This window comes from Passer domesticus, unplaced genomic scaffold (assembly GCF_036417665.1).
Source record: "Passer domesticus isolate bPasDom1 unplaced genomic scaffold, bPasDom1.hap1 HAP1_SCAFFOLD_58, whole genome shotgun sequence".
Taxonomy (NCBI): domain Eukaryota; kingdom Metazoa; phylum Chordata; class Aves; order Passeriformes; family Passeridae; genus Passer; species Passer domesticus.
In genome coordinates, this window is record NW_026990164.1 from 366,927 (window position 1) to 394,722 (window position 27,796).

At 48.1% G+C, this 27,796-nt stretch overlaps 2 protein-coding genes across 2 annotated transcripts; both read left to right on the top strand.

Moving 5' to 3' along the window:
* The first annotated feature begins 2,464 nt into the window (after window positions 1-2,464).
* Window positions 2,465-11,318, top strand: LOC135292909 (uncharacterized). The gene is made up of 9 exons (XM_064406966.1): window positions 2,465-2,621; window positions 3,935-3,981; window positions 4,184-4,395; window positions 5,940-6,100; window positions 6,570-6,616; window positions 8,134-8,222; window positions 9,190-9,340; window positions 10,438-10,599; window positions 11,251-11,318. Exons 1-9 carry the CDS (start codon window positions 2,491-2,493, stop codon window positions 11,316-11,318), a joined length of 1,068 nt encoding a protein of 355 aa, XP_064263036.1. The 5' UTR covers window positions 2,465-2,490.
* Window positions 11,319-15,328: 4,010 nt separating this feature from the next.
* LOC135292929 (TOG array regulator of axonemal microtubules protein 2-like) lies at window positions 15,329-23,774 on the top strand. The gene is made up of 6 exons (XM_064406978.1): window positions 15,329-15,535; window positions 17,057-17,209; window positions 18,371-18,488; window positions 19,468-19,571; window positions 20,937-21,141; window positions 22,314-23,774. Exons 1-6 carry the CDS (start codon window positions 15,378-15,380, stop codon window positions 22,755-22,757), a joined length of 1,182 nt encoding a protein of 393 aa, XP_064263048.1. The 5' UTR covers window positions 15,329-15,377; the 3' UTR covers window positions 22,758-23,774.
* The last annotated feature ends 4,022 nt before the right edge of the window (window positions 23,775-27,796 follow it).

The following is a 27,796-nucleotide window of genomic DNA, read 5'->3' on the forward strand; positions in this document are numbered from 1 at the left end:
CACAGCGGCAGCAGACGCGTCTGGCTCTGCCTCTCTGTGCCAAGCGCTGGCGATCGGAGTCACCCGGCCTTGTTCTGAGGCTGGGCACCAAGCTCCTGTCGCTGGCTACACTGAGAGTGCTCCCAAATTCAAAACCAGATCCTTCTGCCAGGCAGAAGCACGGGTTCAAAGATGGAGTTTACTGGAAAAGGAAAAACCTCTGAAGGAAAAGGTGAGGATAGGAAGGAGCTGAAAGGCTGAAGCCAAATGGAAAAACAATCCCCACCATATTTCAGGAAAAACTGCTCCATGGTGCTCAGTTCTGGGTCAGAGTAGGTGGCTGACAGATACAGATGATCCTGCAAGGACGCCCATGGCATCACAACATTCTGTCATTACTTTACTCTGCTTTCTCCTTTTTGACAGCAGCCAAATCACTCATACTGTCAGCCAGGACAGGGACTGTGGCCACAGCTGAGCACAGATTGGACATGGTCATGAGATGCAAGTCCTGTTGCTTTCCTTGCCATCAATGTCAGGTCTCACTACAGATAAATTTCCCATTCTTCCTCTGCTTGCTGGTCAGGTCCAACCCTGAGGATGGTATTACAGTGCTACAGAAACACCAATAAGGCCTGCCTGTTGCTGACAGGACTTGGTGGTTTACAGAAATAGCAGTCACAGCGGTGTGGGTTTTTCCTGTGGATTCACAGGCCAGACTGAAGAAGGAATATTTTCTCCTCTTATCATTGGAACCTTCGCCTTTTCCCTTCAGACTTGCCAACTCCATACTATTCATAGGAATTAAATGCAGGCTAGTTCCATGAAAAATGAACTCAAATAAATTTTCTCTAAAATTAAAAATTCTTCCCCTTGAGTGCCACACCCATTAGATGTGTTAATGATAAAGGTGGGAATTCACCTAACTCACTTCTTCCCTTATGAGCATGGCTCAGCCTCACACAGAGGTGAGGAGGAGCTGGGCCAATCTCTGGTGGGAGGAAGGGTCTTGTGGCAGCCCAGAGAGCCTGTGCACATTGCCAGAGAACAGCTGTGCCCTGCATGTGCCCCTGCAATGAGCTGTGCTGCTGCCAGTGCCTGTGGAGCTGGAGGGCTGCTCAGCTGTGGGGCAGGGAGAGGAGCAGGAGGGTGCATGTGCAGCTGAGCCATTGCTGGAGAGCACAGGGCTCTGGGCTCCCTGCTGTCCCAGGGCAGCCCAGAGGCCAGGGTGCTCCTGTGGTGGCTCTGTGGAAGTGGGTCAGGGTTTTCCCTTGGCCTGCCTCAAGTGTCTGCCAGCAAGAGAATGTAGCCCTGTGCAGCTGTTTAGAAGTTTGCAGGGAATGGGTCCCACGAGATATGGAGCTTCAGATGCTTTAGGTTTGCATTTTGGTTTCTCTTATATTTTGTGTCTCCACTTTGCAGGCCTGTCTGGCTACCCTCTTGCCAAGAGGTTTTCCCTGGCAAGTCCCTCTATGCTCCTTCCCTCCAAGCCATTGCCTCCCATCCAGAAGAGCTCTCCTTCTACCAAGCCAAGCCTGATATGCAGCAGAGAGCAGGAGAATGGGAAAGATGGCATTGGCTATGCTGAGAACAGGAGAAAAGAAGAGGAGCTGAGTTCAGAGGGACAAGGACATAAGGTAAGGAGACCAAGCTAAGTGCAGTGTGGTCAATTTTCAGTTTCTGTGCTGTCAGCAGAGCTCTCAGACCTTTTCCCTGGCTGGAACTGTCCCTTTCACTGAAGTTGAACAGGTCCTGATTTGGTTCTTTAGCTGGCCCAGAAATGATGGGATACAAACAAAGAGTGTGCATCTGCCCCTGCTGCCTCCATTCCCATTCCTGGCCATGGCATGGGGGCCCTGGAGGAACTTGGGCAGGCAGAGACCTTGCAGAGAGCAGCAGGGCGGGGAGCTCTGCTGAACATCCTAAATGCCAGTGAGGCTGAGATGGTGGATGTGTGGGGGCTGGAGAGCAGCGAGCATCCTGAGAGCTCAGCAGCAGCATCTGGGCTCAAAGGCTGCTGGGGAAGTGTAGGAGGGAAGGGCAGCAGCAGAAGAAATGAGGGGCTTGAGAAGAGCAGGTTTTGGCCTCCTGCAGAATGGCTTTGTGGGGACATGACTGGAGATCAGCACTGGCTGTGAGGTACCTTAGGGGCAAGGAGATCTAAAGCCTCTCCCGTGATATCCAAAATGCCCGTGGAGGCAGTGACACCTCAGAACACCTTGATGTCAAATATGTGAATGCCAGCTGGGAATGTAGCCACTTTTGGAGAAGAGTGAGCACAACGGGAGAGGTGCCAAATGTGTGCCATGGTCTCTCCCTCATCATCTCCCTTTCCATTCCCCATCCTGGGCCAAGCTGCTCCATCAGTTTTCCTTGACTTTTCCTGCCAGGTCCCAGTTAAATGCGTTCCTAAATGTCTTGAGGCATGAATGGGGACAAGGCTGCATGCTTGATCTGAGCACTGTGTTCTACTCTTTGCAGGCTTCCTTGCTGTATTCCAGTGGAGGGGATATGAAGAAGGGGTCATTGGGACCACCTCTGATCCCCCCCATAGGCAAGGCAGTAAGTCCCTCTCTTGGCAGTGCTGCGGACTCTCTGCAAATCTCTCCGCAGCTGGAATTCCAGGAGTCCCAGGGGATGAGGTGAGCCAAGGTGTCTGCTGCTGCTGCAGTGTGCTGTTCACCTGTGTGTTCCCATTCTAAAGTGTGGTTATTTTGCACAGCCAGGTGTCCCATGTATTTAGGCAAACCTCTGTGTATTCCCCATTTTGCCGATCTATGATGACCCAGCACAATGTCAAAGCCAACACCAATGTGCCAAGAGCAGAGGTGGTGGTGGGGAAGAGGAGGCAGGACTTCAAAGCACCTTAAGATGGGTCCTCTGCTGCACTTGGCTATTGATTCCCTTTGTAATGGTTGTGCTCTTTTTTGGGAAGTGAATTGCTTGGGTCTGGGTCCTGCAGATATTTGAATGCTGTCATTCTTGACTGTTAACTTCTGCACCCATGAGATTATGTATGGGCCAATACTGGCTACTGGAGAGGGGTCTGCAAATTCAGGTGCTGCTTCTGTAAACATCAGGAATAATTTCTCTGTGCCTGGGCCTCCACTGTGAAATGAGATGCTAGAGAAGTTTTGGGGTATAGATGTATAATCTGATCAATGTTTAATGTTTTGATCTGGGCTTAAGATCAAAGAAGGCAAGGTGGTAGACAAGAGTTATAGGACCGTACCTGATGGAAAGATATTGGCTTGGCTATGTGAGAGAAAATATAGCTGTCAAGCTTATCCGAGTGATAACAATAAAGAAGGAGACACAGAAGTATCATTTGAATTGGAAATCTTTGGGAGGGCTTTTAAAGTGCAATCTGAATATCCTCCCCTTGCAGCTGAGTTGGAAAAAGCCTTTTTGTTCTGGAAAGAGCCAGGAGGTGTCATAGCATTCTCGGAGACAGCAGTGCTCTGACCACATGTAGCATGAGACTGTCACCAGGTTTAGGCACGAGCAGGCAAAGTCAAGCTTTGGCATCTGTACAAAAGTAGCTGCCCTCCATTCAGTCTCATGTCTCAGCTGAGCAGCTCTTGCTGCTTCCGTGTGGCTGTAGGAGCCACTTGGCTCCAAAAGGAGAGACAGCAGAATTGGGGAGTTAGGATGCAAGTTGAGGAATGACTGATGGTGGTGAGGAAGAGGAGGCAGGGCTTCAAAGCACCTCAAGATGAGTCTTCTGCTGGACTTGGCTATTGTTTCACACAGAGCTTGGCCAGCTCTCTGTGACTCCTGCAATGGAAAGCTTAAGGAAAATTAATCAGCTTTGCATCCTGGTGTGTTTCTGTGTTGCATTTCCTCCTTCATCAGAGTGCCCACGCTAAGAATGTTTACATCCTTTCATGGTACAGGCATTCCCTCCCTTCTCTTTCTACCTCCTCACATGTTCATTGTCCTCCATTTTCTCCAGGTCAGGATGCAGCAGCAGAAGCAAGGAGGAGAACTCTGAACATGCAGGTAGGTTCAGGGCATGTCTGTCCTAAAAAGACCATTGTGGTCTTGACTCAGAGGTGACATTTGGAACGCTTGGTTAAAACCCATTCTTTTTTTAATTTCTTTAAATGCATTTCAGTTTTTTGATGGGCTCAGTGGACTCTCCCAGAGCCCAGTCACTGGGAGTGTTCTCTGGTGGTGCAGTGAAAATTCCTCCACTTTGCAGGCGTGACTAGGTTCATTTTCTCCACGTCTTTCCGGCCATGTCCCTCTTCGCTCCTTCCCTCAAAGCCATTGCCTCCCATCAGGATCAGCTCTCCTTCTTCTAACAATAATAAAATGTACAGCATGGAGAAAGAAAACAAGGACATTGGCACTGGCTATGATAATGACAGTAGAAAACACCAGGAGCAGAGTTCAGAAGGAAAAAGTTATAAGGTAAGGAGACCAAACTATGTCCTGTGCAGTAGATTTTCAGTTTATGTGATGGAGGCAGAGATTGGAGATCTTTTCCTGTGGTGTGACCTCAGGGAAGCAGCTGAGCCAAAGAAGAGCTCAGCTGGACACTGTGCTTCAGGCTGTCTCTGCAGTGGCTGTGGAGTGCAGACTTCATATCCTCAGCATGTGTCAATAACAGGAGAGGTCTTTGAATGGTTTCTGGGCTCTGTTGTGGTTCCTCCTCTGTCTCATGGCTGAGAAAACACCAACAAGCAGTCAGAGCAGCTAAAGTTGTCCAATCTGGACAAGCTGTCCTTCTAGATTTAGTAACCTATGGGTATCTGTGAGCCATGTCTATGTCTTGGTGGTGTTTTTTGTCAGCTGTGTCTGGTTGGGATGGAACAAGGTCTTTGCTGGAGCAGGCAGTCCTGCAAAGTCAGTTCCAGGTTGTCTCAGCTTTTGACTTGTACAGCCATGCCCTCTGCACAGTTGTCTCTGCTGCTATTTCTAGACATCATCAGCTTCTGGGCAGCTGTGTGCTGTGGCATGGCTTTGTCCAGAGGGAAAGGGTGGGAAGTGGCCGTGGGGAGAGCAGCCCAGAGCCCAGGCACACAATTGCCTTGGCAGCAGGGCCAGGAGCTGCAGTTGTTTTGAGTTTGCCATGGGGTGCAGGAGGAGGCAGATGAACAAGAGTTTTGGTAGACAAAATGTCCAATCAAAGGCTTGGATACTTGATTTCAGCCTTGCTGAGAAAGGGCCCAGTGTCTCCCTGACAGGAACTGTCCCTCTCACTGAAGCTGAACAGGTCCTGATTTGGTTCTTTAGCTGGCCCAGAAATGATGGGATACAAACAAAGAGTGTGCATCTGCCCCTGCTGCCTCCATTCCCATTCCTGGCCATGGCATGGGGGCCCTGGAGGAACTTGGGCAGGCAGAGACCTTGCAGAGAGCAGCAGGGCGGGGAGCTCTGCTGAACATCCTAAAAGCCAGTGAGGCTGAGATGGTGGATGTGTGGGGGCTGGAGAGCAGCGAGCATCCCGGGAGCTCAGCAGCAGCATCTGGGCTCAAAGGCTGCTGGGGAAGTGTAGGAGGGAAGGGCAGCAGCAGAAGAAATGAGGGGCTTGAGAAGAGCAGGTTTTGGCCTCCTGCAGAATGGCTTTGTGGGGACATGACTGGAGATCAGCACTGGCTGTGAGGTACCTTAGGGGCAGGGAGAGAATAGTGATCTAAACCCATTCCCATGACATCCTGTCCTCCAGGTGGAGGCAGTGGCACCTCAGAACATTTTGATGTCAAATATGTGAATGCCAGCTGGGAATGCAGAAAACTGAGCACAATGGGAGAGGTGCCAAATGTGTGCCCTGGGATCTCCCTCACCACTTTCCTTTCCTAGGTCAACATTCCCCATCCTGGGCCAAGCTGCTCCATCAGTTTTCCTTGTCTTTTCCTGCCAGGTCCCAATTAAATGCACATCTAAATGTCTTGAGGCATGAATAGGGACAAGGCTGCATGCTTGATCTGAGCACTGTGTTCTACTCTTTGCAGGCTTCCTTGCTGTATTCCAGTGGAGGGGATATGAAGAAGGGGTCATTGGGACCACCTCTGATCCCCCCCATAGGCAAGGCAGTAAGTCCCTCTCTTGGCAGTGCTGCGGACTCTCTGCAAATCTCTCCGCAGCTGGAATCCCAGGAGTCCCAGGAGATGAGGTAAGCCAAGGTGTCTGCTGCTGCTGCAGTGTGCTGTTCACCTGTGTGTTCCCATCCCAAAGTGTGGTTATTTTGCACAGCCAGGTGTCCCATGTATTTAGGCAAACCTCTGTGTATTCCCCATTTTGCCGATCTATGATGACCCAGCACAATGTCAAAGCCAACACCAATGTGCCAAGAGCAGAGGTGGTGGTGGGGAAGAGGAGGCAGGGCTTCAAAGCACCTCAAGATGAGTCCTCTGCTGGACTTGGCTATTGTTTCACACAGAGCTTGGCCAGCTCTCTGTGACTCCTGCAATGGAAAGCTTAAGGAAAATTAATCAGCTTTGCATCCTGGTGTGTTTCTGTGTTGCATTTCCTCCTTCATCAGAGTGCCCATCTTATGGCGGTTTTCCTTCTTTCATGGTACAGGCATTCCCTCCCTTCTCTTTCTACCTCCTCACATGTTCATTGTCCTCCATTTTCTGCAGGCCAAGATCCAACAGCAGAAGCAAGGAGGAGAACTCTGAACATGCTGGTAGGTACAGGGCATGTCTGTCCTAAAATGACCATTGTGGTCTTGACTCAGAGGTGACATTTGGAAAGCCTGATTAAAACCCATTATTTTTAAAATTTCTTTAAATGCATTTCAATTGCTTGACGGGCTCAGTGGACTCTCCCAGAGTCCAGTCACTGGGAGTGTTCTCTGGTGGTGCAGTGAAAATTCCTGCAGTGTGAATTGTTGAGTGGCAGGAGCAGGAGTGGCCCAAAGCCACCTATGGCAGGTTCACCATGACAAATCTCTTCCCTGGCTCTCTCTGCCTGTGTCAGTGTTGCAGACTGAGGCTGGGGGAGGAGATGCCTTCTGCCTTGTCCTCCCTCCCTGCCTTGCCTAATCCCTGACAAGTGGAATTGTGCCAGACAAAATGCACTCTCTGGTGCATCTGGGTCAGCCAATGCTTTCAAGTTGAAAGCCTCAATGACACTGTTGTTGTTCCTCTGCCATCTCTGGGTGTGTCATGATGGGACAGATGAGACTTGAAGAAATAATTCTGCTGATGCAGAAGAATGGATCAGATGACCTGATCCCTTTGCTCAGGGTTAGTTCTGGCAAATCCTGGGTACGGCCCCTTTGGAATGACTCCTTAATTGCTGATGTGCAGCTGGAATGCTTAATGCAGCTAGGGGGAAGTATTGCTCAGTAAGGAAGGTGACTTTTTTTCTGGACTCATTCTGGACTAGAAATGACCTATGACATTAATCCTTAGCTGGCCCACTTTTATTACTGACTGAAGCATTCTACAGGGTGAAGGAATCCAGTTTTAGGACAGGGATTCCTCTCAAACTGCTTGGCTGCTGTATGAATTTACCCTCTGTGAAACCATGTAAAGAATTAGTTCTCTTAGCTCTAACAGCTCTGTTGGAGAGTATTTCAGAATGAGCTCCATTGTTCTTCTTGCAATTAGAAAATCAGCCTTTAGTCAGGCTAGCCCAAAATTGGCCCACTCTCATACAGTTCAGAAGGAAAATCCTTGGGGAAAATGAATTATCTAGTGTCAAGAACACAGTTCATGTTTGGGTAACACTCCTGCAATGCTAAGTTTTTCTTTGCATGTCCGCTAAAATATTCCAACAAAGAGAAGAAAATGTTGATCTAAATGCATCCAGGTATTAGAACCTGGGACTTTTAGGAACCAAAAGAAGATGTTTACTAATATCAGCATGAATAAGAGCAGATAAGAATTGCTGTCAAGAGCAATCTCCATCTCTGCCCATCTCTGTCAGACACAGAGGCTCTCCAGCATCCAGGGGCTGGGGCCTTCATCATGCAGCAGGTTTCAGTCTGCTGGCCAGCAGAGTAATGTCATGTCTGCTGCCAGTAGCCCATCCCTTGGGAGAGGCTCTAGGCATTGTACCTTGCTGCTCTCAGTCACAGTCTCTGTGTCTTCTGAGGGCTCTGCAATCTGGAACCTGTCTTGCCTGTTGTCCAGCATTGTGGTTTTGGGGGCTTGACATCTGCCAGAGATTTACACAAACCTTTGCTTTCATTTCCAGGCCTCCCACTGAGCCGGGCCAAGGAGATGGATCATCACACTGATCCTGGTCTTACGAGTGACACAGACCTGAGGGAAGGTTTTGGAAAGGTAAGAGAGAAGGACAGGGATGAGCAGAATTCCTTTCCAGTGGCTGTTTAGTGCTTGGCCCAAAATGTCACTGAAAATCATAATCATCCTCTCCTGGGCAATGTGGATTCTCTTGGGAATATATTTGACAACTAGAGAGCAATTGCTTGGCTATTTCCAGTGGTGCCAAGGTGTCTGGTTTGCAGATGGTGCTAAGGTCATGTCAGAAGCATTCTTTATGTGCAAAGGCTGTTTTAGAGAAGTTCTGAATGACAGAATAAGCTACACATCAGTGAATGTAAGCAAAGTGCATCCTCGGAAGCAGAGAAGCAAAGATTCTAATGTTGTGTGTAAGCAAGTCTGCAAAAGAAAATGGGAGAGTTTGATTTTTCCTGGTTACCTTTCTGGCTGTATGTCACAGCCCTCTCATTCTCAAGTTTTCTGCTCATTAACAGCAGTGTTTCTGCAGCTTGTTTTCATATGACTCCCCATTTTGGTCTCCTGATGTCAGAGACCAAGTCCTTCAGAGTCCTTTAGAGCTGAGTCCTTCAGAAGCCAGGAAGTGAGAAACAGCTGCAATTCCTGGCCATGAGTGTTAAGCAACAGCTAATTACCCCTCCTTGCTGGATATTGCACATGGTTTTCATTCTCCTGCCATGGCCTGTAGGAACTGAACTGCCTGCTCACTGGCCATGTCAGCTCTTCCTCTGTCTTGGAGCACTCCTATGACCTTCATGCTTCAAGCAGGGCTTCCTGACATAGGCTGCAGTTGGAGCAGTGTAAGGTTGTGGCACGGAAGTGTTCCACCTGGCTGTGTGTAATTGCCAAGGTGAGGACGGGAGACATTCCTCTGAAACTTTTGGAATGTCTATGGAGCTGCATTGAAACCTATGGCACTCTGTGGACTCTGGACTCTGTACTCCTGAGGAGATGTGTCTGGTTTGTGTGTCTCTCCTTACAGTCTATGATGCATTTCCATTGCACCTAGATCCGTGCTGCATTGTGCATGTTGGCTCAAAAGAACTTAGAGCGGAAGGACGCAGAGCATTTGGAGAGAGAGATGAAGAAAAGGAGGCAAAGGAAAACATCCTTGCAACCCATTCTGGAGACAGTTGAGCCCGGGGATGAAGTTGAAGCAAGTAAGTGGTGGCTACACTTGTGGTGGTCCTTTTTGACCACTTGCTTGCCCTTTGCACAGTGTTGCAGTCAGACTGGGGGACTGTTCCACTTGCATTTGAGTGGAAGCTTGCTTGGGATTTAATTCTGTTTCTGAAAGAAAAATACAGGGGCATGAAGTGTCTTGCTTATGGCCTCAGTGAGTCAGTAACAGAATATTAGTTTCCCCCCTTCACCTCGAAAGTCTTTCAGAGTAGAAAATTCTGTCTTGCAAAGCACACTGGAACTTCAGACTCTCTCCTGGAGAGCAGCCTCCAGGCAAGGTGAGTCCAAAAGAATGCTTTTCAACCAGGGTGCAACCTGGAAGAAACAAAATGCAACTCCTTCTCATGAAAACACCAGAGATCCTTCTCCTGCCACTCCCTGCTGAGGAGCTGGTGCTGTAGAGCTGTGCTGAAGCCCCAGGCAGTGCTTCTGCTGCTGCCCCAGGAGCAAGCAGCGTTCCCGACTGAATCCCGGCCGAGGGGCTCTGCCTGCAGGGCTGTGAGCGCTGCCCGAGGGCGGCAGCAGGGCCCTCAGGAGGCAGCACTCAGCCCCAGGGCAGCACGCAAGGTTATCTGCACTTTCTCTGGTAACTTCCCCTGCCAGCCTCTGGAACAGGAAAACAAAAGCAAAGCAGTACTGAGTTTCCTTGTTTCTTAGGGGAAGCATTGCTGCAATTTGGTTGAAGCTAGAAGAGAGTAGATTTAAAGTAGATATTAGAGATATTTTTTTTTAAAGGAAGGGGATGAAAAGCTGGAAGGGTTTGCCCAGAGAAGCTGTTGTTGGTCCATCCTTGAAGGTGTTCAAGGCCAGCTTACATGGGGCCCTGGGCAACCTGATCAGGATGAAGATGTCCCTGCTCACAGGTGTTGGACTAGATAGTGCCTAAAGGTGCCTTCCAATCCAAACTCTTCTAGGAATCTGTGATTCTTTTTCCCATATTAGTGTGCCATTGTTATACTTGAAGTTCTTTGCGATAACAAAGAGATGTTACCCAGCTCTGGCAAGTTTTCTCGCCCTTTCCATCATCACCCTGTCTAGTGCCTTCCACTTAGAAGCTCCTCTTTGGTCCCTGCAGGCTTTAGCCTACCACCTGTTGATGGCACAGCTTCTAGAGTGCAGAGAAAACACCCTGGTAGTGCCTTGAAGAAGAAGGTCTTGAAGAAGCAGGACAATGTGTCCCTACTGCCCAATAGGCCCATCATCCATGGGGCTGGCAGCTTCCCACGCAGCTCCTCAGGTAAGCCTGCTCCATGACAGCTTTTTCCACACAGGTTTTTCCTTGCACAAGGAGTACAAACTGCCTCCTGCCTCAGCCAGCACAGCTGGGATCTTGGGTCCATAGTCTGTCCTGAGAACGAACAGCAAATCTACTTTTGAGTTACTCCAGCTTGGGAGTGCTGGAGCAGTGGTTCTTAGAGCTCTGTTGGAAAGCTGAGCTGAATCAAGTAGTGTAAAGGCCTAAGCTCTGGCTTTTGCCCATCCTGATAGTCCAAACTACAGCACTGGTGCCAGGAGGCAGCTGTGACTGCAGGGTGAGCTGCAGGGCTGTCTGCCAGGGTGTGCTCACCGTGCACCTGCGAGAACCACCACCATCAGTTGCTCACTCACCATCTGGCCCTCTGCCTGTGCTGCTGTCCAGTTCTGCAGCCAGCTTTTCTGCTATCCCAGCAAGGGCTGTCTCTGCAGGGCAGTCAGCAGCTTGGTGCAGTCGTGCTGCTGCTGCTCCCAGAAGTGCCCGAAGGCTCCTCGTTGCTGCCATCCCACAGCCTGCAGTGCCAAGAGGGAACAAGCAGTGCCTCCTGTGTCACCCAGCAAATACAGCGGCCGTGTGCAGCCGATGACACCAGGAGGGGCTGCCTGCTGCTCCCAGGCTGTTTGCTGCCTGCAGGAAATACACAGCAGATAGTCCCTAGTGGCTCCTGTCTCTCCTTTGTGGGCAGCCTGCCTGTGCTGTGATCCCAAGCAGGGTGAGATAAGAAGATGGCAGCTAGGAGTGATACTTCAATGCTCTTTTCTAGTGATGCTGCTTCCATGCCCAGAATTGACCAGAACTAGCCTGAGGTGGCTCTCCATTCATACTGAATCCAGATGTGTATGCCTACATACTTCTGCAGTGACATCACTGGTGTCAGTGGCTGGGGTACCTCAGTGACATCCAGATTAGCTCCTGTCTGAATATTTTTCTTGTTATGGTTCCTCCATACTTGGTGAGAATATGCAAGGTAGCACAAAAACCCTATAAAGTCTAGGGCAGTTCATCAAGATTCTGTGCAATATTTATACTCCATCATTGTAGACAGCTGAAATGTTTTCATCTACACATTAGAAAATGAGCTTTTTAGTGCACAACATGAAATTTTTGATTGACAGTGCTTTTGATGACAAATGGGTTTCATAAGAAATGCATTTATCATCTGATTTTCTTCATACCCTGTAAGTTTTTTTCCTTACCATAAAATTTAATTAAGGCAAACCCAGGTCAACTGATCAACAAGAGAGTGTGTCTGCCAACAATGTGGATCTGTATTTGCATATTTTTATCCTCAGAGTGCATTTGGAAACCTTTTTAATCAACTGTCTAGTCTGGAAATTACATTTTTCCACAAGAGAAAGCTTAGAACCTGCTGAGTTTGCAAACACATCCATTAGATGACAAATTTCACCTCAGCATCTTTGAAATACAGGCAGTGTGCACCTCTGAAAGAGTACAGATTGATGATGTTTGGAAAGAACAACATCCATAAAGTACTCCCTTCCCAATAGTAGGGATACTAAAATGTATGTGCACTCAGCTGCCTGCTGTCTAGAATATTTGCAGTCCGTGGGAACAGAGGCGCTGTCAGGTGGGAAGGGTCAGGTATGGCTGTTCCCTGGTAGCTGCTCCGTGAGGATTGAGCCGGGCCCAGCAGGGCTGGCCTGTTCAGGCTTGGTTTGGGGATGTCTCCAGGCAGCTGCAGGTCTCTCCTCAGGGAGCTGCAGAGGGACCCTGTCCTCAGGGCTGGGGAAATCAGGGTGCTGAGACAAGAGGGGCACTGAGGGGTTCCCTCCTGGGCAGCGAGTGCTGCTGGTCAGCGCTGTCTGGCAGGGAGCGGGAGCTCTGCGGCCGCAGGAACCTGCCGCTGGCCGTGGCACCTGTGGCCCTGGGGAGCTGGGGCTGCGGGGCAATTGTCAGGTTTAGCCTGGAGCTGTGCCCAGCTGGGGGGCTGGGAGAAGGCAAGGAGCCCCAGGAGCCAGAGAGCAGGGAAGTCTCTGAGCCAGTGCCAGCTGGCACCACAGGGAACCCTGGCTGGGAGATGGGGCTGCAGGCCGCTCCATGGCGGGGTGCCTTGCCCGGGCCGCAGCGCCCATGGCCGACCCTCTCCTTGCAGTGACCTCGCAGACGGCCACTGGTGCCCAGCGCCGAGAGGAGCCGCTCCGTGGGCATGGGCAGAAGGACAGAGCCTCTCCAGACCCACAGCACTCCTTGCTGGAGGCACTCTCCTTGCTCAGCAGCGATGACTGGTAAGAAAGGCCTTGTTCACTCTGTGTCCCTCTTGGCATTAATGTAGGTTAGAATCGTGTCTTGCTAGTACCTCTGAGCCCCCGAGAGCCCAGAGTGGACAAAGGGCACTCGTGAAACCAGAGCAGTGAGAGGATAAAGATTTGAGAGCAGCCTTTTCTTGGCCTTGCTCTGCAGCACTGCTCCAGCTGCAGCAGCTCCGTGCTGTTTCCTTGCTTTGCCTGTTGCTCCATGGAGCTGCAAAGGAAACCTTGAGGGGATGGCAGAAGTTTTGAGTGTAGAGATTTGAGTGCCTTGGGCCACTGGCCCAGTGGGACTGAGTAAGATTCCTCTCTGCCCCCACTGCTGACAGCAATGGCAGGTGACAGCGTCTCCCTGTGACCTCCTGCATGGGAGTCCCAGAAGCAGCTGCAGGGAGTTCCTCCAGGGAGTTGTGCTGTCCAGTCCCTCAGGCTGTCATTACTCCTGAAGGGCTCATGGCAGAAGAGAAGGAAAAAGAAATGAAATCCTCTAGGAATCTTGCACTTTTGGAATTCAACTTTTTCCTTCTTACTGCTTCATATGGGCCTGAGATGTTTTGTCAACACTCACCATGTGTCCCAAAATTATACACAGGCAGAAGGAGGCCCAGAGGTGATAACCCTACAAATGTTAGGTGATATTGGTTTCCTTTTTAATGTCCTTTTGATCTCTCCCTGGTAGATGCTTCATTCACACAGGGGTAAGGACTCCATACACACTGGGATGAGCATGAAAAATCTGCCACGATGCATCTCCTTGTGCAGTCACCTTTGTTTTGTCCTTTCTCTTCTGCTTTCTCTTCCCTATTTCTCATGGGTGTCCTGTGAGGTGCAGAGAGCTTCTGCAGGTGTAGGGGGTCCAGATGATGCTCAGGGGTGCCAGTGGGATCAGTCGCCAGCCCTGTGCTGCAGCCCTGATGCCGCACATTCCTGCCTGTAGCTGAGGCCCTGCACAAAGTGCTGAGAGACAGTGCTGTTTGCACCTTTTAAATAACATGTTGCTGTTGTGGGGGTTGTTTTAGGTAGGGGGTTTTGGGAAAAGCCAGAGTTTCAACAGTTCTTGCTCAGGGGTGGAATCTTCTGGGACATCCTGCTGCTTTTTTTGGGGAATATGTGAGGTGGAGTGGAGGGGGTGACAGAGAGGCCTAGATGGCAGAGGGGAAACTCAGCTCCAGAGTGCCAGTGCAGACTCTCAGTGCTGAACTGCCTGCTGGGGCTGACAAAGAAGGAAAATGCCCCAAAAACAGCCAGGTGGGACTGTGTCTCAGGGACAGGCACAGGGAGGTGACAAGAAACAGCAGCTTGGTCTGGTCTACAGCTTCTAGGAAGCAGTGCCAGGGGGGCATCATGTGCCAGAGATTTCAGAAAGGCTGTCTGCTTAAATGGCCACTCTGAAACCCCTCTATTCACCTCTTGGATTTGTGTAGGCTTTTGACAGCCACATCATCCTGTGGCAACCTTTTCCATAACTAAATTAAGTACTCCTTGAAAAGCACCTCCCATTGTTTGACTGAGCTGCCAGCCTGATAATCTCAGCAGGTGCTGCCTTGGTGGAGAGAAAAAAATAATCTTCTGCCTTTCAGGGAGCTGAAGGAGGAGGGACTCTACAACATCAAACACCTGGCTGGGTCCCATTCCGAGGTCCTGCTTTCCAGACTTGATGACATTTGCTTGGCAGTTACCAACGAGGTGAGAACATTGTTCTGAATTGTCCCACATACTTCATACATGGTGTGTAGAGCAGGTATGTGCTTGTTCATCTCCATGTGTGCTCAGGGTCTACCTTCATTTCTGCTTTTAGACCTTCTATTTCTAATTTCTGTCAGCTATCTGTAGGATCTGTGGGTACATGTAGCTGTATTTACTGGTAAGTTGGGTATCTGACACTTGTCTTTGAGTGTGGTGCATTTATAATGCAATGTGCAAATGCAGAAACTAATGAGGTTATTTGCCAGAGTCCCAGTCTCTGCCCAAGCTGTAATTCAACACTGCAAATTGGTCTGTGGGTCTGAGCCTGTGTTTTCTGTTTCCTGGCTGAGTGCTTCAGCTGCTGGTGTTGTTTTTTGAACAGGAGCACCTGACTCTTCTATCTTTATTATTTGTGCTTTTATGATTTGAAAGCAGCCCTTGCTTCAGTTTTCTAGTCAAAGGGCTTAAAATCAAAGCTATGAACATTTTAGAAGGGTTAAGTAGAACACTTTAATGAAATATTTTTTTTAGGCCTGCAGTAAGCAGGTCTGAGACCAGAAATTGGTGCCAGAGTAAAAGCCTTTCTGTACTTGTGCTCTCCTGCTCTTACTGTACTTTGATGTTTCTCTGGACACAGTGGGATGTGTTGTCATTTTCTGGGACTTCTGTTGAAGGCAACTGGTTTTCTTTTCAAGGTGATTCTTATGTTTCCCCTCATGACTTGTCCAGGTGGCCAACCTCCGTTCCAAGGTGTCCTACTCTGCAATTGTCACTCTGGGAGAGTTCTTTGCGACCTTGAAGAAGAACATGGACTCTGAGGTGGATGAGGTTGCTCGGGTCCTTCTGCAGATGGTGTCCAACTCCCCAGAATTTGTTCAGAAAGCAGCCAGTCAGACTCTGGGCATCATGGTGGAGAATGTGACTCCTGCACGAGCAATGACTGCTCTCATGGATATGGGAGTCAAGTAGGTTGTTCTTCTTTTAGTGATATTCTTCACCTTCTAGTGTGTGGGAGGGAGAAGGGATGAGACAGAGAATGGGAATGGTGGGAGGGAAGGGTCCTGTATGCTGCATCTTCTGTGAACTCAGTGACTTCATTCTCCAGTCAACATCATTTCTCTCTTCTTGTCACCTGTTTCTGCCCACCTGCAGCCTATTAGTTCTCAGATTCCCAGAACTTTATAATATGGGGAGTTGGAAGGGGCCCATCAGGACCATTGAGTCCACTCCTGGCCTTGCACAGAACAACCCAAGGGTCACACCAAGTGCCTGAGATTGTTGTCCAAATGTTTCTTCAACTCTGTCAGGCTTGGTGCTGTGACCACTGCCCTGGGAGCCTGTTCCAGTGCCCAACCACCCTCAGGGTGAAAAACCTTTTTCCTGATACCCAAATGAAAGCTCCTCTGACTCAGCTTCCTGCTGCTTCCTGGAGTTCTCCCAGGCTGTCAGATTTTCCTAGCTGTGGTGACTGGTGGGGAAGTGAAAGTGCCTGCAAAGGCTGAGGATAGAGCCTTGTGCTTTTGTGGCAAGAGGGACAATTGCAATTGCAGCTGTGAGTGGTGTTTGGTATTTCACAGCACTAACCACAGGGGCCCTGGGAAAACCATGTCTCCTCATGATGCCATTAGCTTGAGAAAGGAGGAGGGTACTTGCTGGGGCGTGGAGCACATGGGGGACAATCTGCTGGGTGTGGCACAGCCTGCACAGCAGGTGCAGCTCCTGCCAAAAGGAGTCTTGTATGACTGTCCTGGCCATAGAACTCTACTTTCTATTCAAACTCATGTTTCATGTTAGCCTTGGGATGATGAATCACTTTAAAGGCACCTTCACAGCCTGACTGCCATGGGACAGTTGAAGCACATGTTGCCTTAAATGTTGGTGCTGGGCCTGGTAGTTCCCAAGAGACACTCTCTAGAACAGGACAGCCTGGCTAAACTGCCTGTCCCTCCTTTCCTCAGCTTTGGAATAGGGTAAAACATTCAGATGTATCCATTGCCAAGCCTCACAGAAGAAACAGGCTGCATTGCTGGATATTCTGCAACTTCATGGCCCACAACATGTTTTCCCTGCATTTGTTTTTTTCCAAAGGTCTGCAGATTTGGGGATCATGAGTGGAAAGAGCCTCAATCCCGCTGCAGCTCTGTGTACTGGGTGCCCTCTGATGGGTCAGCATGAAGTGTCTTTAATTTCTAAATCATTCATGTGTAATCTATTTCCTTAATCTTTCTCAGAGTAAATACTGTGAAAGGAGCTGAGTATCAGAGAGTGCAGGGAGACTGAATTCCTCCCTCTGCCTTGCAGGCAGTCCTTCTGTACAATGCTAGCTTTGTGTTTACCTGAGGACAGAACCTTCTAGCGGTGTCTAAAGTTGCAGGGAGAAGCCAGGCCTCCTTCCCCCAGCAAGGACAGGGAGCAGGCTCTGGCCAAGGCCTGTGCTGCTGCTGCTCCTTCTCCCTGTGGCCCAGGGTTTGCTCTCTCCTTCCCAGGAGCTGCCACGCCCAGGTGCGGAAGTGTGGGGCCGAGCTCCTCCTGTCCCTGATGGAGAGAATTGGAGTCACAAAGCTGGCAGGCACAGCCAGGGCTGAGAGGCTGGCACACGTGGCAGGGAAGCTTGCTCAGGACTGTCACCAGGACACAAGGTAATGATCTTCATTTCACCTCCTAAAACAGGAAAAGCCTTTTGTGCCTGGCTATAAAGGTAAAACCCCACAAGAGTGGAAACTGAAGGAAATATGAAGTTCCCTCACTGTGTGAATAAGGGTCATAGAAGCATGGAATATGCTGAGTTGGAAGGGACCCATCAGGGTCATCCAGTCACACTCCTGGTCATATGCAGTGACCCCAAGAGTCACTGCATGTGCTTGAGAGCATTGTCCAAAGGCTTCTGGAGCTCTGTCAGCCTTGGTGCTTTGACCACTGCTCTGGCTTGCCTGGGCAAATGACTGTACTGGGTAACCTGAGGTTGGCCAGCAGAAATGAGCATTGCCAACTTCCTATGGCTTGAAGGATTCTTTACTGAGATCAAAAGAGCTCAGATGAGCCAGTCCAACAGTTTTCATTGTCTTTAGGTGCAAAACACAAAGCCAAAGTGTTGGCTAATATTCATTACTGAAGGATCCCAAACATTTGTTTATCATTAATTTAATACATTCCTATAAATATTTCAGGGGTCTTTAGCCAACATATTCAGTCTTTCTGAACTTGGTCTGCAGATTTCTAGAATGCTGTTATCTGTGGCTCAGTGACCTCCAAATTTCTTCTTGAAGAAAACTGTGGTTTCCCAGTGGCAAAATCAACCCAAACCACCAAAGTCCCCTTACTCTGATGATGAAATTCCCATTAATAGCTGCCAAGAACACCAGAGCAACTAGCTGCCCCTGTGCATGCATATAGTATAGAATAATCAATAGGATGCAGGAGGTGTTTTGTCCTGGCTTCCCTGCCAGTTAAAGAAAGGCAAATTATTGTGCAATGGCAGCAAGACACTGCTAATAGGCTCTGACAACAAAGCAGATGTGTTTTGCTTGTTCTCTGGGATCCTTTGATCCCACAGGAGCACACCCACAGTTTCAGAGTGAAATGGTATTTTTCTGTTGCCCACATTCTCCTCTTGCCTCCTGTGTTCATCTGACAGCACGGTGCAGTGTCAAGTGGAGGCAAATCTCCTTCTTTGCTGAGTAGGTAATGCCTTCTTGTGCAAGGATTGCACATGATGAATTTAAGGTATAAGCCTCTTCTGTTCACACTCTTCCTTTGTTTGTTCACTTTTCTTTCCTTTCCTCCCTCCCTCCCTCCCTTAGGCATTATGGACAGGAGATGGTGAAGATGTTGCTCAATCATCAAAAATTTAAAATGCTTTTGGAGCGATCTCTTTCCACCCATGACCTGGAAGATATTCTGACAAGAATGCAGAAGAAAGTAAGTGCTTGGCGGTAGAAATGGCTCCTTGGTGCAAGTATTGCCACTGCTAATGTGAGATCAAACATCCCCAATCTGTCTTGATCTCATTCCTCTTCTACTGAATCATTTTTCTCCTGGGAATGAGATGTTAATCCTCAGCCTGTTCATCTGCAAACCACAAAGAAATTGATGTTATTAGGGAAAAAGTGGGGTTTGGAATATTTTCAATATCATTCACAAAGAAGAAAGGGAAAGAGAGCAAATGGGTTTACATTTAAGTGTAAGCCCCCACCATGCTCTCCCTCCTCTGCCCAGTAAAGCAATTAAGTGAGAATAGTGCTTCTGAAGAGAACAGAGTCTTTGCAAAAGATACTGGAAGTAGTAGTACTAAAAATTTCCAAATTTACAAAAGATGGCCAAGTCAATCCTAGTTACTACAGTTACAGTCTTTTGGGAATACCGCCCTGCTGTCAAGCTCTGTGGAACTGGAAAAATCTTGGTGAATTCAGCAGCATCCAGTGGAAACCCCTTTGTTTTTGGTTTGTTTTTTTTTTTTTGGGGGGGGGGGCAGGGATTTTATTTTTTTAATCGACATTACAGAAGGGAGCATGCCTTTGTTCAGGCAGAGGGAGAGTGAGTGTTGAACCAAATCCTTCCAACACAATGGGCCAACCCCCAGAGAGTCCAGATTTTTCTGTTGCTTCTGTTGTTTACGAACACTTGTTGCCTGCCAGTTTGCATTATTCCCATTTATGCTGAAGACTAATGAATTTGGGATTTTAGACTGCTGCTCAGTCTAGTAGCACCCATAGCCTGCCTTGGGCTATTGAAAGCAAAGAGTTGGCATCACTGAATCCCTGGGCTGTTTCTATCTGCAAGTTAGGAAATGTTTCCCTAAGCCTTGGTAGCAGTGATCCTGGTTCTAACTTGTGTTTTAAGCAGGGAATTTCCTATTTTATACTCTAAAGATTGATGGGGTTTCTCTATGTCTTTGTAGGGGATGGAAAACCAGAAGGCTGAACACCCATCTGTCAAGGAGCTGGTGAAGAAGAGGAACGATTGCTCCAAGAAGCCCCAGGCCACATTGTCTTCTAGCAAACGGTACTGAGCACTTTATTCAGATGTGACAAAGCACATGACAAGCTGTACATGTCTCTTCCTCAGGAAAATCTTTCTGGCAGAGATGGCCAGTGACACAGATTGTTCTCTTTCCCTACAAATGCTCTATGATAAAAAAAAGTCTACTTCTGCATTACACTGAACACAACTTCTTTGGAGGGGTTTTCACAACTGAGAGACAAAAAGACCCCATTGGTTGCAGCTCAGACGATCCAGTTCAGTGGCAAGGGCAGTGGTATGGAGGCTATGACAGGGCCAAGTTTCTGCTGCCTGACTTGGGACAAGGAAATTCAACCAGGGCTTTTTTTTCATCTGAGTGGAGTCTTTTCCTGATGGGTGTTTTGATGAGAAGTCTCAGTCTAGAAGCAGGATGCCATTCCACAAAGATGCAGTTCTCATGCATGTGGTTTGGCCTGGCTGAATCATGGTTTTCTTACCCTGAAACAGTATCAAGTTTGAGTAGTAAGTAGCAATGCAATTCCTGATCAACTTCAGGCAACAGGTGTCTCAATGTGGACTTTTTGTCTTGATATTCCTGTCCTTCATATGATTTGCTTGATGGACAGCATGTTTGGTTTATTTCATCCTGTGCTGCAATCAGCATTTAAGACAGGAATTTGGTCCTTGCTGTCTCTTCACAGCAGTTGCAGAGCTACTTGTAGCTGTTCTCCTCTGATCACAGAGGGGATTTATTTAGCTCTGTCACGCTCAGCAGTGGCAGGAACGTGACCACATGCCTCAGTAGCATAGCTAGCATCTTTCCATGCTCATGGAAGAGACAGCTTGATCCAGGAGAATTGTTCCCAGTGGGGTTGTTAAGCTGTGGATCTAGTCTCTAGGGAAGCAAATGAAATGTGAGCATAGTTCTGGGGTGTTTGGCTTCTGTTTTTATCTCTGTGACTGATTTTCTGAATCCTTCACATATGACCCTGTTCATCTGTTCAGGTGCACCTGAGCTATTTTTGCAGATTGTCATGCCTGGTTGTAGAGACACTTCTCCAGAGTGATGAGTTTCCTTATTATGAGACACAAACATTCCATATGAGGAGCCACTTAAACTTGGAAGTAGTGTCTCTCTTTCTCCACAAAGCAATGTGACCTGTGTGCCTTGGCAGCCATCTGAAGATAGATCAGATGCATCTCATCCTTGCTTTTCCTGAGTGAGCACTGGCAAGAATGTTCCTTGCACATTGTCTCCCAAAATGTCATTAGGTCCATGTTGTTTTTCAGAGCCTCATGATTTTCCAGCTTGAAATCACATAATTAGAAAAGCTACTGAAGATGTTTTGCTCACAATTTACTGAAGGTATTATCACCAACAGGTCCTCATTTGGTTTTATTTTCCAGGGTGAAATCTACCTCTGATGGATGCCTCCTACACCATTCACAAGCCCAGGTCACGTTACCTCCGGTTGAGGAAGAAACGGAGCTGCTCCAGAAGCTTTACAATCTCCTGGAGGCCAAGGGGTTTCAGACACGCATGGAAGGAGTGTCACTTCTCCAAGACCTGTGCAAAACCAGCCCCCAGCTCATCTCCACTAACATTGTCCAGGTATGTAGTGTATCTTCATTGCTCCTTTCCTTTAGCTCCTTTCCTAAGCCTGTAGCAGTAAAGTTAATTCAGTGTGTCTTGGCATTCCATCCTGGCTGTTTGGGACACGCTGGTCCCTCTTACCCATGCAAATTTAATTCAGGTCCAGGCTTCAGGACAAGTTATTTCAGTCCAGCTGTATACGTCTGGCAGGAGCCTATTGATGCTGTTCATCGATGATGACAGAATTTTCTGCTGGTGTGACTGCTGCTCTCTCCTACTCCCAGCTGGGTTAAGTGAAGGCAATCCAGCCACTGAAAGCATGGCAATTATTCTCTAGACCAAAAATGGGTTTACCTAGGGAAGAGAAGATCAGACTGGGTTGGTTTAAACCCAGGTTTTTTTTAAGAATACTTCCATATACTCCATCTAGTCTTGCACAGGCACAACTCTGGCTCTCATTTCCATCCTTGTTCCTATTCCTCTTGGTAAAGACAGTGCTCACCCTTCTTGGGGGGTCTTTTTTTCTCCTTGGAAAAGGAGGAAAACAGCTAAGGACTCATCTCTGCCATCTCCTCCCAGTAGCTGCTTTTCCCCTTTCTCCAAGAAAAGGTGCCTGATGATGTGTCTGTCAAGGGACTGAACCTGCTCTAATGAGGGCTGTACAGCTCATTAAATTCCAGAAGTCTACCTGTTACTTAGAGAAATGATCTGCATCCTGGAAGAGTTGATCAGAGCCCTGCACTTCTCCAGATACTGCTGCTGAGACAAACAAAAGAAAACTTAGATCTCCTCCTGCCATAGTTTTGGCAAAATCCTAATTGCCCTCAGTACTTGAGGCAACTGTGTAGAAAACCGGGCATTGTAAACATCTGCTTCCATACTTCTAAAGCAAAGGTAGTCTTTAGCATGAATAAATGGAATGGATTTAATGATTTACAGATGGAGTGAAATACCATAGGAACTATTCTGTCCCCAACCAAACCTCTTAAAAACAGAAGAAAATCTTTCTAGCAGCATGAGGTTGTGCCACCATTCCAGTGAGTGGCCCACAGGAAAAGAGTGAAATTGTGCAAGCAAGTGCTGACCTGACAGAAAGGATCACTCTCATCTTTTACATTGCTGACTGCTACATCCACTCTTCAAACAAGGACATGTGAATTCAGCTTTCATGTTGTTTGTTCTATTCACAGATTTTTGATTATTTTGTCCTGAGAATATCTGACAGCCACAAGAAAGTGAAGCAGAAGGCGCTGGACGTGCTAGCTGAAATCACAGGCGTCCTGAAAGATGCCTTGAACCCGGTGATCATTGGTTTGGTGGAAGGAATAACGAAGAACCTGAACTCCAAGGATCCCAGGGTTCGTGCCGCAGCTGTGAAAGCACTGGAAGAATCCATTGCTCATTTAGGTAAGGCTGAGCCTTGGCATGGACTCTCCTCACCTGTGTCTCTGTCTCTCCGACACAAGAGAGTGCTGAGTGCCTTGATAGCTGCTGTTGTCTGTGGAAAGCTCCAGCTGGCATCCCCCAGAAGCTGTGCAGGTGCAGTCCTTATGCACCAGTCCCCCAACAGGCTTGAACGTGATCAGCATTTCCCAAAAGTCCCAGGAGCCCTTGGCTCTGTGCTGCCTGTCTGAAGAGCAAGTCCCAGACTACAGCTTTGCTACAGTTCAGAGGCAAAGGGGGTTTGGAGTTTGCTTGGGCCCCGTTTGACTTCCCAAATTAATAGCTTTGCTCTTGGCATGAAGGGAGAGTGACCCATCAGAGCTCCTGCAGAGCAGCCACCGGGAATGCTCTACATGATAGGCATTAGCTGCCTATTTTCCCCTTTTCTTCTTTGTCTTCTATTTTCAAAGGGGAACTTAGGATTTGCCAAGTTCATTTCTTTATAACAAATAGGTATAAACCCAGCTGTCAATGGTGCCTTGTTCCACATGTTGTTTTGCATGGGGCAAGATGTCTACAGCAGTTAGCTACATAGGCAAAGGCTGCTCTCAATTCCTTTGCCACACAGATTTATGTCAGCTCTGAAAATGCCACACTGAGGAGATGTGCCTGAAAATAGGAGTGTTGAAGAGGCAGGTGTTCAAGGGGAGTTGCCACTTTCTCCTCCTCAGCTGCTCTGTGAACTCAGGAACTGCCTGACTCGGTGCCTTTCTGTGTCCCAAGTATGGGGTTCTTCCTTTTTGCTCTGGGATGCAAAATCTTTTCACTGCGTACATGTGACTGAACTCTTGAGGTCCCTGATGGGAAATGTTTTAACATAGCTCCTGATACAGCAGACAACTTTGCATTTACAAATGTGAAAGGAGAGCTTTTCTTTTGCAATTTAAATCCCTGCCAAGCAGGCTGGAAGGAAAGAAGAAAAGGATTCAAAAACCAGCAGAAATGTACTTTATTTTATAGAATGGGGTTGCCCCTACCCTTTCCCTCTGCACTGTCCTTTCTCCTATGGTCTCAGAAAAGTGAGCAGAAACATGTGTTTCACTTGTAGATAAAGTATCACTGCTGAAAGAGTTCAGCTACCAGTGGAATCAACTGAGTGGCCAAGCTCTGCTGGATGTCACGGAGTGTATCACAGGTATGGCCTCCCCTTCTAGGCCAAGAGGTCTTCCCAGGGAGTATTTACAGGCAATGCCTGTGAACAGACAGCAGAGTAGCTCCTCCAAACCAGGAGGTGCTGAGCTTGTCCCTCCTGCCCAGCAGCCAAGGCAGGTGTATTTGGCAGGTTTCCCTGGCTGCTGCAGAGCTGTGCAGCAGCTGAGATGGGGCAGCGCTCGGCCTCGGGGCTGAGCTCCCACTGGGGCATCTCAGAACCCAGCTCCAGGAAAGGGAGGGGCTCAAAATACCCCAGCTGGCCCCTCTCTTGGAAGCTCAGGGACATCTGTCATCTTTTAGGGAAAATGGTGGCAAATGCTGTTTCAGGGGACCAGTTTGTTTTGTCCTCACAGAACTCTTGTTTTTCTCTTGGAAAGCTTTGAGGCTGAACTGTGCAGAGCCTGGGGTCACAGCTTAGGTCAAAACTCAACAGACGTATTAGAGGCAGGGATTTAGTGCAAGGCAGCCTTTGGGGGCAGAGGGGCAGAAGCAGAGTGCTGAGGCTCCCTGCCTGTGCTGCCAAAGTGGCACTGGACTGAGCATTTCAGGGTGTGCAAACACTGTCTGCCTGTGTCAGCACTGTCCCAAATGTTACAAATGCAGCTGATAATTGATTCCTCAGAGGGGCTTGCTATGTCAGCAATAGCCAAAGAATGGGAAAATTATAATCCCAATATATAGTAGAACAGACTATTGATAGCCTTGCTTTATCTGGGGCTAAAGCCACTGCTAATTAGGCCAATATCTTTGAATGCAAGGTTTAATACACTTTGTGTCTTCATTGGGAATCTCAAAAGGGCATGTTCAGCGATTGGGAATGTCAAAGGCCCTTTAAAGAGCTTTGAAAAAAGTAGATCTCCAGCAACAGGGAATTTAGTTTTACAGATCTTTTGATCTCTTTTTCAAATAAAGGAATGAAACATAAATTAGGACTACTTTAGAAAAAGTAGATGTTCTCTCTGAGATTTAGTAGGAAGAGACAGCTGTTCCTTACCTTCAATAGTCACCAATGTCTTTAATTGTATTTAAACTCAAATGAATTCCCATGTTAAAATGGGTACCATAACGCTTTTCCTGCTTAGCACAATTGGGGTTTGGGTACTTTCAGCAGCTGTTTTAATATTGATGACTGCCAGTGGATTAAAAGCTTAGAGAAAATGAAGTCTCTTCCACCACAGAGTAATAAATGGCTACTAGATAACATTTTGCCTGATCAGAAAATAAGAATGGTCTCCAGAGCTTTTCAGGTTTTGATCTTTCAGCCAAATCTGCCGTGCAAGGAGCCTGTTGGTAGTAAATTTTTTGTCTGTGTTTGATATAGTTTGGTTCAGAAAATGAGCAGAGAGCAGATTTCAGAGACAATATGAGAAAACACTCGTGTTTTGGATGAATTTCAGTCCCCTGTGTAGCATTTTGCTCTCTCTATGCCCTTAGTTCAGTGGACATTATAAGAAAAAATGCCATTAAGATTGGGAGGGGAAATGGCATTAAAATGTGGAGATGCTCAAATGCCATGGCAATGGGACTAGCTAATTCTCTAAGACACCCTGAGGTTTGAAACAGCTGCTTGTTGGAAGCCCCAGAAGCATTCTGCCAAAGACACCAGCTAGTCACTGGTGTTTCCAATCCAACTGCCAAGCAGCAGCCGTCTCTGGTGGGCTGGAGTTTTGAGGTGTGTTCTAATCCTGCCCTTTGCTGTGTGCCATTGAGCAAAGGGAAGAGCCAGATTAGACATCTGGCACTTGACATCAAAGTTATGAAAATGGAATCATCCTTTTTATTAGAAATCTCTCAATTTTCTCTCCACGGTGCATTTCCGAATCTTCAGTGTGGGTTTAGACAACTTCTTAATGGAAATAAAAAGCAATTGGACATTTCATTCATTGCTCATGCAGAAAGAGATGGTGAAATAATTTAGTAAAGGGACAAAGTCTGCCACAGGGACAAGGCTGTGGTTGGAGAAATTAGTCCTGAGGGGTTGGTGGTTCTGTTTCCAGGATGATCAGCTGCTTTGCCCGTTTCTGGATCATGGGGCTCTGTGCTATTTTGCTGATCTTAGCCAGAAGGCTTCCAGTTAGCAAAAGCAGAGGTAGATCCCTGTTTGCATTGAGGCTGGTGGCTGAGAAGCTGTGTCTCTCTCCCGGCAGTGCTTGTGGAGTGGGTTTATGCCAGGAGCCCTGAAGTGGTCCAGCACGACGCCCTGCCCGTGCTCTGGTCCTTCCTGGAGAACAAGGCGCTGCCGGTGCGAAGCGCCAATGTCCGCACTGTGGCCACCAAGCTTGCCTCTGCCCTCTACAAGGTGATGGGCACCAAGCTGAAGAGATGTGCTGCCAGCCAGCCTCCACATGTGCGGGAAAACCTCTCCAAAATGTTGGGCTGGTGAAGGCATGATGTTCTCCAGAGAGATGACAACGTGCTGAGTTGGACACCTCCAGATCTGCCTTGTTAGCTGTGCCAAAAGAGACCAAATGCTAAGGAAGGGTGTGCACCTGCCCCCTCTCTCTCCATCGCCCTTCCTAGTCATGGCATGGGGGGCCTGAAGCAACTCCAGACTGAGGACAAGGTGAAGGCTGATCATGGCTCAGCCTCACACAGAGGTGAGGGGGAGCTGGGCCAATCTCTGGTGGGAGGAAGGGTCTTGTGGCAGCCCAGAGAGCCTGTGCACATTGCCAGGGAACAGCTGTGCCTGCATGTGCCCCTGCAATGAGCTGTGCTGCTGCCAGTGCCTGTGGAGCTGGAGGGCTGCTCAGCTGTGGGGCAGGCAGAGGAGCAGGAGGGTGCATGTGCAGCTGAGCCATTGCTGGAGAGCACAGGGCTCTGGGCTCCCTGCTGTCCCAGGGCAGCCCAGAGGCCAGGGTGCTCCTGTGGCAGCCCTGTGGAAGTGGGCCAGGGTTTTACCTTGTCCTGCCTCAAGTGCCTGCCAGCAAGAGCATGTTTCCCTGTGCAGCTCTTTAGAAGTTTGCAGGATGTCTGTCCCATGAAATATGGAGCTTTAGCTGCTTTAGGTTTGCATTGTGGCCCCTGTTAAAATTTCTGTCTCCATTTTGCAGATCGGACTGGTTACAGTCTTACTGAGAAGGTTCCTCTGGACAATTCCCATGGTGCCTTACCCACAAAGTCCTTGCCTGCTGTACAGAAGAGCTCTCTTTTCTCCAAGTTCAGGAAGAAGCTGCTGCCTGTATGAAGATTGTTTGAAGAATAGGATTTATATGTTAGGTTTTGTAGTAGATGTACATATGTTCTGATCCTTAGATGTAGTTTTGAATAAATGTGTTTTGATTGTATCTTTAAATCTTGATTACATATTTTTAATTGTATATATTTTATACTGATGATGAAAAAAAAGTAAATAAATAAATTAAATTTAAATAAACCAGGAGAAGAATGTGAGACCAGGTCCTGCTAGCCTAGAGATGGTGGGAGTGCAGCTCACTCAATGTGCCAGTGTCTCACCACATCCTTTCCTCCTCACTGGGCCTCTCCTCTTCCTCTTTGGCCATGTTTTCTTTGTGTCATTTGTGCTGCTCTTTGTTACTTGGCATTATGACAGGGCCACCTGTTGACTTATTTGGGGGACAATGGATCCAAAAGATCCGCTATAGTCAAAAGCTTTCTACCTAGGTGTGTTCTGTGCTCAGAAAAAGCCTGAGCAAAGAAACAAAGAGAAATGTGCCCAAACCCCAAAGCTTTGCTCCTTTGCAGTCTCACACAGATCTGGCTCACAGGTGTCTTCAATCACAATTTCATAGGTAAGAAGAATTCGTGTCTTTCACTGGGAAAAGATGCACTGATTTGGAAAAACCGTCTGTATGTATATTTACCCAGGACAGCAGCCCAGCTGTGTTGTTTGCACCTTGTTTGCAGAAGGATGAGTGCACTGGGAGGCCAATAACAAGTGACAAGGGTTCCTCAAATCTGTACCGCAGCCTGGGTGCCATTCAGCCCAGAGCTAGGGGACAATTTGTTCATCATGGAACAGTGCTTGCCACTGAAATGAATTCCTGCACAGCTGGAAGAAGCAATTCTGGATGCAGCTCCAGCTGTTGCTGGGCTGCATGATCATTGACAATGCTGCCTT

Bases quoted from the DNA above. Each gene is read 5' to 3' on its own strand.
- LOC135292929 (XM_064406978.1), top strand. From the start codon at position 15,378: ATGGACTCTGAGGTGGATGAGGTTGCTCGGGTCCTTCTGCAGATGGTG. The intron at 15,536-17,056 runs GTAGGTTGTTCT...TCTCCTTCCCAG, and splicing joins CTCATGGATATGGGAGTCAA to GAGCTGCCACGCCCAGGTGC. The intron at 17,210-18,370 runs GTAATGATCTTC...TCCCTCCCTTAG, and splicing joins GACTGTCACCAGGACACAAG to GCATTATGGACAGGAGATGG.
- LOC135292909 (XM_064406966.1), top strand. From the start codon at position 2,491: ATGAAGAAGGGGTCATTGGGACCACCTCTGATCCCCCCCATAGGCAAG. The intron at 8,223-9,189 runs GTAAGAGAGAAG...CATTGCACCTAG, and splicing joins TGAGGGAAGGTTTTGGAAAG to ATCCGTGCTGCATTGTGCAT. The intron at 10,600-11,250 runs GTAAGCCTGCTC...TGCTGCCTGCAG, and splicing joins CTTCCCACGCAGCTCCTCAG to GAAATACACAGCAGATAGTC.